This window comes from Scyliorhinus torazame, chromosome 14, assembly GCF_047496885.1.
Source record: "Scyliorhinus torazame isolate Kashiwa2021f chromosome 14, sScyTor2.1, whole genome shotgun sequence".
Classification (NCBI taxonomy): Eukaryota; Metazoa; Chordata; class Chondrichthyes; order Carcharhiniformes; family Scyliorhinidae; genus Scyliorhinus; species Scyliorhinus torazame.
This window is the reverse complement of record NC_092720.1, coordinates 182,124,218-182,135,079: the sequence shown is the minus strand read 5'-3', so window position 1 is coordinate 182,135,079 and position 10,862 is coordinate 182,124,218. Positions and strand designations below refer to the sequence as shown.

The following is a 10,862-nucleotide window of genomic DNA, read 5'->3' as shown; positions in this document are numbered from 1 at the left end:
GGCTCTTTGAAAGAGCTGGCCAATTAAACCCATAAGACCATAAGACATAGGAGCAGAATTAAGCCACTCGGTCCATCAAGTCTGCTCCGCCATTCAATCATGGCTGATATTTTCTCATCCCCATTCTCCTGCCTTCTCCCCTGGGGAGAACCCAGTCCCTTCCTGATTCCCCATCACCTTCTAATATCTCCCAATCATTATTCTACTTGATTCCACTGCTCTTTCAGGCTGGGAATTCCAGATCACAGCAACTCACTGTGTAAAATAATTGTGGTTCTTTTTCAAATGACTTTCTCCTGCCGCCTCCTGTGACTGACCCTCCTGTCACGGGGAACAGATTCTCCTTATTTCCCCTTATCAAAAACACCCATGGTTGAATGAAGCATTCTGACTGAACATTTCCTTCCTTTTCAACCCCTACTCAGTGTGGATCAGCGAGTTCCCATTCACCGGGACTCGAGTCATTGTTGTTCATTATTCTGCAGTCCGGCTTTTGGGAAACTCACTAGATTCTTCAGACATGAATTTGACACCAGGAGCTGGAAATTGATTGCACCGCTGTTCAACTGTCTCCCAGGAACAGTCTGGGATTTTCTAAATTTTAACAAAAAAGCTGCCAGAATTGGGAATATCAGAATAAAGTGGAAACGGCAGATTTTGAAACTTCTCTTTGGCAGTGAGGAAACAGCTGTTCAATGCTGCTAGTAAAGTCGCCAAGAGCAAGCTCTCACACCACCACAGAGACAGCCTCCCCCCACCTCCCGGGAGACAGACCCCTCCCCCATGGAGAGAGACCATCCCTTTCCAGGGAGAACCTCCCCGGGATAGACAGTCACCCTCGTCCCCGAGGAGACAGACCCTCCTCCTCCCCTGGGACAGACCCCCTACTCCAGAAGCAGACCCCACCCAATCCTCTGGAGGGTGACAGACCCCACGCCCTCCTCCAGCGGGAGACAAACCCCACGCCCTACCCCAGAGGGAGACAGACCCCACCCCCTCCTCCAGAGGGAGACAGACCCCACCCCCCTCCTCCAGAGGGAGATGGACCCCACCCCCTCCCCCAGATGGAGACAGACCCATCCCCTCCTCCAGAAGGTGACAGACCTCACCCCCTCCTCCAGAGGGAGACAGACCCCACCTCCTCCTCCAGAGATAGAAAGACCCCACCCCCTTCTCCAGAGGGAGACAGACCCCAACCCCGCTAGATGGGGACAAATCTCTGACTCCTCCAGAGGGGGACAGACCCTGCCCCCTCGAGAGCGGCAAAGTAATAAGTTTTACAACACCACGTTAAAAGTCCAACAGGTTTTTTTGGAGTAACTAGCATTTGGAGCGCAGTTCCTTCATCAGGTGAGCTGCGCTCCGAAAACTAGTGACTCCTAATAAACCTGTTGGACTTTAACCTGGTATTGGAAGACCTCTTATTGTGCCCATCCCAGTTCAATGCCGGCATCTCCATATCCTCTAGAGGGGGACAGACCCCCACCCCCTCCAAAGTGGGACAGATCCCTGCCTCAGGGAGAGAGACCCCGCCCCCTCCAGAGGGGGTCGGACCCCACCCACTCCAGAGGGGGACAGACCCTGCCCCCCACCCCCTCAGAGGGAGACAAATCCCATCCCCTCCAGAGGGCGACAGACCTTTACCACACACACAGACAACTTAGTCTTTTCCAAACTGTATTCACTGAATGAAATGAAATGGAAATCGCTTATTGTCACAAGTAGGCTTCAATGAAGTTACTGTGAAAAGCCCCTAGACGCCACATTCTGGCGCCTGTTCGGGGAGGCTGGTACGGGAATTGAACCGTGCTGCTGGCCTGCCTTGGTCTGTTTTAAAAGCCAGCGATTTAGCCCAGTGTGCTAAACCAGCCCCTGGACGACAATTTGCAGTGATATAGCGCCTTTGCTTCACATGAGCTGATATCAGACAGAATGTGACGGAGTCACATGAGATATTAGAATGGGCGAATTGAAGCTTGGACTTAGAGGGAGGGTTAAATAGTATCAGGGGAGAGATTGGGAAGGTTTCAATTCCAAAGCGCTGAGGGCCCAGATGGCAAAAGACACGGACGGTCATGTATTATTTTATAGTGAAAGTCGCCAGAGAGGATAGGCTGGTCTGCTTTATTGGGAGATAGCTGACTGGTGGTAATTTAAGGTGAGGATCAACACACCTCAGGCGAGGGCAAGGCTGAAAAGGCAGGGCCTTTATGATAATCTCAGCCCATATCTTAATGTATAACCTCAGCTGGCACAGGAATGGAACCGACCGTCCAGGCAACCGAGCTAACCGATGCCCCCCTTTCCCGCAGTCTTGTCAAAACACTTTGGGATGGGATTTTTAAACTACATTGAAAGATGCTATAGAAATGTAACATGTGGTGATTTTGTAATTTCTCCAGCACATTTTCACAAAGTCAGGAGGTGCTGGAGAGCTTTCCAGCCGAAGGGAGGCACTGTGGATGTAACAGATGCTATACAAATGCAAGTCCTTTTTCTTTGAGTGGTTTTGGTCTGGGTTGATTATGAACTCTCTCCTAACTTGCTGCTCAGGGCGTGTGGGCAGAAACACAACCGGCAACTGTCCTGCCGCCTCTGCTTTGAGAAGTGTGTCTGTGTCCAGGGTGAAGCTGGTGAAAGGTGAGGCAGGGTGGGGGAAGAGGACTCCTGGAGGGGGGAATCCCGGTTTCTAACGGCAGCTGACCAGTCTCCCTCTGTGCTTTCCTTTCCAGGTGTAAGTGTAACCTTCACGCCAACAACTGCATTGTGAAGAAGGACAGACTGAGTTGCGTGTGTGAGCACAACACAACGGGCCCGGACTGCGGGAGGTGTCGGAAAGGCTATCAAGGGCGGCAGTGGAGAGCGGGCTCCTACCTGCCAATCCCCAAAGGGACGGCCAATGTCTGTGAGTAACCGGCCGGTTCTCCGACCTGGGGTCCAGTGCCGGCGGAAAGATTCACTCCCGGATTTCAGTCCAATTGTTAAACCCCCGGCACCGCACCAATTGCCCTCCAACCCAGTGCATGTTTGTGACTCTGTTAATGCACCAACAGAGACTCACAGCTTAGATTGGACACAGAATCGGACAGCACAGGTAGAGGCTGCCATTCGGGCTGTCCTACCTGTGCTGGCCCTTTGAGACAAGACCAAACACAGTCCTGTTCAACCTAACTCTGAAAATCTCTCCTTTTTCAAGCATTCCTCCAATTCCAATTCCTTCTTGAAATGACTGATCTTGCACACACACCATTCCCTGTGACGGCAGGCTGCTAAGTTTAAAAATACTTTCCCATCTCCCTCTCTGGCTCATTTCCCAGTTATCTTCCATCTGTCTCCTCTGGTTACCTATCCTCTTGCCATTTGAAATCCTGAAACGGCGCTATGTCCGCCGACTGGCGCCCAAAACGGCGCAAATCAGACGGGCATCGTGCCGCCCCAAAGGTGCGGAATGCTCCGCATCTTTGGGGGCCGAGCCCCAACCTTGAGGGGCTAGGTCGGCACCGGACGAATTTCCGCCCCGCCAGCTGGCGGAAAAGGCCTTTGGTGCCCCGCCAGCTGGCGTGGAAATGACATCTCTGGGCGGCGCATGCGCGGGAGCGTCAGCGGCCGCTGACAGCTTCCCACGCATGCGCAGTGGAGGGAGTCTCTTCTGTCTCTGCCATGGTGGAGACCGTGGCAAAGGCGGAAGGGAAGGAGTGCCCCATGGCACAGGCCCGCCCGCGGATCGGTGGCCCCGATCGCGGGCCAGGCCACCGTGGGTGCACCCCCCGACCCCGGATCCCGGCCGCGCCGCCTTGTCCCGCCGGTAAGGTAGGTGGTTTAATTTACGCCGGCGGGACAGGCATTTTAGCGACGGGACTTCGGCCAACCGGCGCGGCGCGATTCCCGCCCCCGCTGAATCTCCGGTGCCGGAGACTTCGGCAACCGGCGGGGGCGGGATTCACGCCAGACCCCGGCGATTCTCCGACCCGGCGGGTGGTCGGAGAATCTCGCCCAAGGTTCGCCTTATTTTCTCCCTTCCCGATTTTTGAATTACTCTATCACTGCAATGGCAGAATCAATGGGCAAGGTGGAATTGACGGCATTCTGAAGATGGTGAGATTGTAAGAGTCTATTGGGTTAAATGTGACACATATAGATAGATAGACAGGCAGCAATGAGGTGAAGACTGATGTGTGTTGCAATGTCCATAGCTGGATGAGCATCTGGGGACCAGCTGGAGGACTGTGAGAGCAGGACAAACCTCTGCAATAAATCTCTGAAACAGATCAGGAATGAAGTTTGGGAGGGATAGCTGTGGTCATTACGGTGTGTGGAACACCACCAGATCAGTCAAGTGACAGTGACCTGAATGGGCAGTAGGGGAGGGTTTTATTTGATTACTGACACCCTCACATGTTAAACCTGTCTGTTTACACATTAATCACGTAGTGGGAAATCATTTCGCCACTATCCTCAAACACACCTTATTGAGCAACTCAAGCTCATCTCACTCAGGGCTGTTCTGAGTAGTCAGATGATGAACCACGTAAACCACAAATAGATCTTTCTGCTTGAGTTTTAGTGAGGTCTACATCACGATGACTGCATGTGATAAGTTGTAGTGTTGTGTTTGTAGTGATATCATGGTTGTGTTGTAATTTACCGACTGACCTGAGGAGTGTCACTATATAAGTGAATGTTAGAGTCAGGTGACCTCAGACTAAGGAGCTGGAGAGAGAGGTTGCTAGTGCATGATCATACTTGTTTTCTATATAGTTTACCCATTGTTAATGTTAGTACATTGTTTACAGTTTTAGTTACAAGTGTTCTTGTAATATATCAGGCCAGCTGACAAGAACATTACAGTGTTTATCGATAAGGTCTGTTGAACAGATGGCCCTCTAACTCTGTGTTTCCCCCTCCAGGCCTCCCTGACACTGTCACCAGTGGCTGTAAGTATGACCTCTGCTCTCTGATCTCCTTACACAAAGTCAATTTCTGTATCGGAGCAAAAGGCTCCCGTCAAACATCTCTCAAGCGTCCGATGATTGATGAACATGCACAGAGGTTAAGAGAGAGTGAATGTGGAACAGGTGTAGGAGTGAACAAGGAGGGAGTGAGGAACAGATGTAGGACTGAACAGGGAGTGAGTGAGGAACATCTGTAAGAGTGAACAGGGAGTGAGTGAGGAACAGGTGTAGGAGTAAAAAGGTATGTGAGGAACTGGTTTAGGAGTGAACAGGGAGTGAGTGAAGAACTGGTGTAGTAGTGAACAGAGTAAGGAAAATGTGTAGGAGTGAACAGGGAGTGAGTGAGGAACAGGTTAATGAGAACAGGGAGAGAGTTAGGAGCACGTGTAGTAGTGAACAGGGAGTGCTTGCGCAACATGTATCGGAGTGAACAGGGAGTGAGTGCGGGACAGATGTAGAAGTGAACAGAGAGTGCCTGAGGAACAGCCGTAGATGTGAATAGGGAGTGAGTGAGGAGCAGGTGTAGGAGTGAACAGGGATTAAGTGAGTAACAGGTGTAGGAGTGAATAGGGAGTGAGTGAGGAGCAGGTGTAGGAGTGAACAGGGAGTGAGTGAGGACCAGGTGGGAGTGAACAGGGAGTGAGTGAGGAACGTGTGTACACCTGGAATACTGTGTGCAGTTTTGGTCTCCTTATCTGAGGAAGGATGTTCTTGTTCTCGAGAAAGTGCAGCAAAGATTTACCAGACTGATTCCTGGGATGGCAGGACTGACGTATGCAGAGAGATTGAATCGGTTAGGATTGTATTCGCTGGAGTTCAGAAGAATGAAGCCGGATCTCATAGAAACCTATAAAATTCTAACAGGACTAGACAGGTTAGATGCTGGAAGGATGTTCCTGATGTGTCCATAACCAGGGGTCACAGTCTGAGGATACGGGGTAGACCATTTACGACAGAGATGAGGAGAAATTTCTTCACCCAGAGAGTGGTTGGCCTGTGAAATTCATTACCACAGGAAGATGTTGAGATCAAAACATTGTCAGTGGGATTCTCCATTGGCGTGATCCTCCGATTCATCGGCAGCGTACCTGCACCTGCGGGTTTCCCGATGGTGTGGGATGGCCATAATGGAAAAGCCCATTGGCCGACTGTCGGAACGGAGGATCTCGCTGCCAGAGGGGATGCAGCAGTTCGATATCGCACTTGGGCGAAGGGAATCAAAGGATATTTGGGGGGAAAGCAGGATTAGGCTATTGAACTGGATGATCAGCCATGGTCATAATGAATGGTGGAGCAGACTGAACGTGCCAAATGGCCTCCTTCTATTTTCTGTATCTACTTGAGAATCACTGGCTGATGGAGACCTTGCATGTGGACATGACTGATCCAGGTTAACCGGTGAAATTTGTCTGCATGTTACATGTTTGATCGATTGAGAAATCATTCGGCCTAATTGAATATCGCATATTTGGCGTGTGCAAGCTGCTAAGAAAATGAGGAACCCATTAGACCAGTGGGGTTTGCACATTACGTTGGTCAATAATGGTTTGATTGCACCAAATTATTACTAGGGTTTCGTTGTGCGTTATGCATGGTGATAAAGCACATTTAAGAGTTTGACCATGAAAAATGGACTATTATATTCAGAAAATTCTGGTACTGTGTTGTGCACACTTTGTGTAACTACTTGAGAGGCTGCAGTAAGATTGGTCAAGTGACCTTTTTGAATCTGTGTGAATATCCTTTAAGTTTCTAGATATTTTTACCATAACATTTTTGAGCAAAGATTCCATTATGTTTCTTATTAGGGATGTTCAGCTAATTGGTCCATCGCACTCTGGCCTTGTTCAATCTTCCTTTTTAAAATGTTGGAATTACATTAACTGTCGGTCTGTCACCTGAGGAAGGAGCAGTGCTCCGAAAGCCAATGTTTGAAACAAACCTGTTGGACTTTAACCTCGTGTTGTTAGGCTTCTTACTGTCTGTCATTTGGCATTATTCCCTTTTCTGTTTAACATATCTATCTAACACCTCTCCCATCTCTTCCCTAACTTCTTTAAATATTCACATTTACAATCCATCTAGACCACAAGTGTTAATCTGTCTAATTTTGATTGATTTATCAATTATCTCCTCCATTACACCTTCAGATCTGTTTTTATTTCTTCTCCTAATGTCAAATCCTCCATGTTATACTTCCTGGGAAATGCTGAGACAAAGTAATTTAATATTTCTGCCATTTCTACGTCACCTCCTCTGACTGACCGCCTCCCTGCCTTGATTAGAACATAGAACATACAGCGCAGAAGGAGGCCATTCGGCCCATTGAGTCTTCACCGACCCACTTAAACCCTCACTTCCACCCTATTCCTGTAACCCTGTAACCCCTCCTAACCCTTTTTTGTTTGGACACTTAAGGGCAATTTGAGCATGTCCAATCCACCTAACCTGCACGTCTTTGGGCTGTGGGAGGAAACTGGGGCACCCGGAGGAAACCACGCAGACATGGGGAGAACGTGCGGACTCCACACAGACAGTGACCCAGTGGGGAATCGAACCTGGGAGCCTGGCTCTGTGAAGCCACAGTGCGAGCCACTTGTGCTACCGTGCTGCCCAGTTAGTTATTTATGTTTCTGTCGAATACTTTACAACATAATTTTATTTCCTGGGTTTATTTATTTCCGTCAACTAGCTGTGTTTTCCTCATTGTTTATTCATTTCTTTCCAAAAATGTTTTCTCGTAAAATGTCTTCAACAAAGGGTGGTGGGTGTTTGGAATTTAGTGGTAGGGACAGAAAAGCACAACTCATACAAAAAGGTACCTGGATCTGCTCCTAAAATGCTGTAACCTGCAAGGCTACCAACCAAGTGATGGAAGATGGGATTAGAATAGGCCACTAATTACTTGTTTTATTTTTCTGCCTGCTCAGATACAATGGGCCGAATGGCCTCTTTCTCTGCTTTAACGTTTCCATGGTTCTATGGTATTCTATTTGGAATCTGCAATGATTAATCATTGTAGTCATTAATTGTGATATTTTTGGTGTCTGGCTGTTTTACCTCAATGAATATCTTGTTGTTCAGGTGAGAGTGGGGCAGTTGAACAATGTGTGAAATAGGGAGATTTTTGTCAATGATCTGACCTTTCTGTTTCTCTGGTCTCTTGCAGCGGGCGTATGTGATAACCTGCTGACACGGTGTCAGAATGGAGGAGTGTGTGAGGATAATGGGACGTGTCGCTGCCCCGCTCTGTACACAGGCCTCCTGTGTGAGAAAGTCCAGTGTGGGAAGGAAGCCGGAGGATGTACCTCCCGATCCCCCCGAGTCCCCACCTTACCCCGGCTGCTGCTCTCGCTGACTGCACTGCTCATCGCTGCTGATGGCTGCCCGCTGCTCTGACCCCGAACCAGTGCACTGACCGCTTACCGGGAGGTGGGAGGAGCAGCAGGAACTTCAGGCGTTGACTGAGTCACTGTTTAAAAAACAAAACCGGCTCCCCTCCTGCCCTCCACATTCCCGGGAATGGTAAACTGCAACCGAGGTCCGAGCCCACCCAGGCTGACTGGATTTCAGAGGCTGGAAGGAATGGACAGACAGTGCTGGACTCTCTCCGCCAGTGGCATTTTCCGCTCCGGCCGAAGTCAATGGGCTGTTGAATGGATCGCTGAATTTTCCGGCTCCACTAATTCCGTGACAAGGCCAAATTCTTCAGGCCTCTGACTCCCACCGTGGGACCCAGACAACTGCTCATATTCATTTTCCAATCGCCAGTCACGCTGTCCATGTCCAGCTTTGGAACGAAGAAAGGACGAGGATTTCTACAGAACCTTCCACTGCATCAGGATGTCCCAAAGTGCTTTCTAGACAATGAAGAACTTTTCAAACCAACAGCATTGCGGTCGTGACCAGATAACCTGTTTTAGTGATGGTGATCGAGGGATAAACATTGACACTTGTGAGGACTTTCCTGCTCTTCTTCAATTAATGACTGTGGGATCTTCAATCTGAGAGGAAAGATGGAGCTTCAGTTTAGCATCTGATCAAGATACTGCTCCTCATGTAGTGCAGCCCCTACTTTCTCACTCCCTCCTCCTCTCTCTTCCTCCATCACCCATCCGTCTTTACTTCCTCCCTCTGCCCCACCTCCTTCAGTTTTATCTAGCCTTCCTCATTTCCTTCCCTACCTCCTTCCCCATCTTCTTCACTTTATCCTTGCCTCACTCTCTGCTTCTTCCCCTCCATCTTGCCTCCTTCCTGCTGTCTCCTTTACTCCCTCTCTCAGCCTGCCTTACATTCTCCCTCTTCCCCTCGCTGTTTCCCTCCTTATTCTTGTCTCCACCTCCTACCTCTCGCGATTTCCCTCACTTTTTTCTCTCTACCCCCCTCTTTCGCCCTACGTTTCTCACCTTTACCTCAACCCCTCACTTCCTCTCTCTCTTCTGCTTCTTCCTTCTCCCCCTCATTTCCTCCCTCTTCCTCGCCCTCTGACCTTCACATCCTCCCTATTTCTCTCCCTCTGTCTCCCTCTCTCCTTTACTTCCTCCCTCTCCCTCCTCCCTCTCTCCTTCATTTCGAACCTGTCTCTCCTTTCATCTTCCCTGACTTCCGTCCCCTGAGGGATTGCCGCATGGTGACCAGGCCTCACTGTCAGTGTGTCGTGACCTGAGGTATTGCCAGGAGAAGTTTCGAGCTCCCCACAGTCTGGGCTTCAGCGAGCGCTATTATGTAATCCTGATCACAGTGGAATTGCTTTCGCCGACTCCCTCCTTATAAAATCCCACTCTTATCCTGCTCCATCCATGGAGACTTCATTGGTTCCATGTGGGAATAATCCAGTCCAGCGATCACAACATAAATGTGTTTGCTAATTGTTTTGTATTAAGATCCAGTTATTTTCTTGTAATGGCACAATGCGCTTTGCTTGTTGCCAGATTGGAGGTCTGTGTTGTTGAGTGTATCTATCCCTGTGGAAATCCTGGCAATGGCAGCCATTGCCTGATCTGGGGTAATGGGAGGGGTAAATTGGTTTCAAGGAGGAAAGGAAGGGGTGGAGGGGTCGGGGCAGTGCTGTGGGGTGGCCTCGCTGGCCAATCACTGCTGTTTGAGGCATCTTGCTGCCCACAAATCAGCTGTTGTGTCTATTATGTGACAACAGGGACTGCACTTGTGAAGTATTCGATTGCTGGTGAAGCAGTTCCCCACTTTGTCCTGAGTTTATTTTGCACCAAGGACTGGAAGCTTTAAGTACAATAAAATAGAAGAGATATTGTGTGCTACAACTATTCCAGTCGGTCATCTTCGAGACAGGGATATTAATCGTCATTGATTTCTTGTTCAGGAGAATCTCTTCCTAATCTGTATCGGGAGCGCTGATGGAATATTTCTGGTTTCAAAGAATTATCATCACAGCTGCTTTGATCTGACATTTCAGATAATTACATTTTGTAAAATCACTGAACAGGTTCAGAATGTCTCCGCCGGGCATCTTATCACTATGGACACTGCACACTTGGTGAACAGATTGTTAAGGATTTATGCAAAGATTAAACATTTGCTTGTACTGTCGAAGAAGTCTCGACAACTTGCTTGGTGGGATGATGGAGCCGGTGCTGAATGGGAAAGGGATCCAATACCCCCTACATAGGCCACCTTCTTCACAAACACTTCACACGACTTGACACTTTAACTCCAGATGATCATGGCAGTGAGATTGGAGCTAATAACCACAAATAATCGAGAGCATTTGCACAGGGGGAGTGAATATTCTGTAGATTTACTGGAGAGCTAAGAGTTTGTTTTGGGAATATAGATGCAAGAGTAGACCTTTCGGCCCATTGAGTCCACTGCCATTGAACTACATTGTGCCTGCTTATATCTCAATGCCACTATCATTGAGGCGCCGCCTGCACG

At 49.1% G+C, this 10,862-nt stretch overlaps 1 protein-coding gene across 1 annotated transcript in view; it reads left to right on the top strand.

Annotated features, from left to right (window-relative positions):
* LOC140390255 (netrin-G1-like) overlaps positions 1-10,523 on the top strand; it is a 94,550-nt gene extending 84,027 nt beyond the window's left edge. The window contains exons 4-6 of the mRNA XM_072475260.1: positions 2,733-2,905; positions 4,908-4,934; positions 8,122-10,523. Of these exons, the coding sequence (XP_072331361.1) occupies positions 2,733-2,905; positions 4,908-4,934; positions 8,122-8,351 (430 nt within the window). The 3' untranslated portion in view covers positions 8,352-10,523. The remainder of the gene's footprint in view (positions 1-2,732; positions 2,906-4,907; positions 4,935-8,121) is intronic.
* Positions 10,524-10,862: the final 339 nt, after the last annotated feature.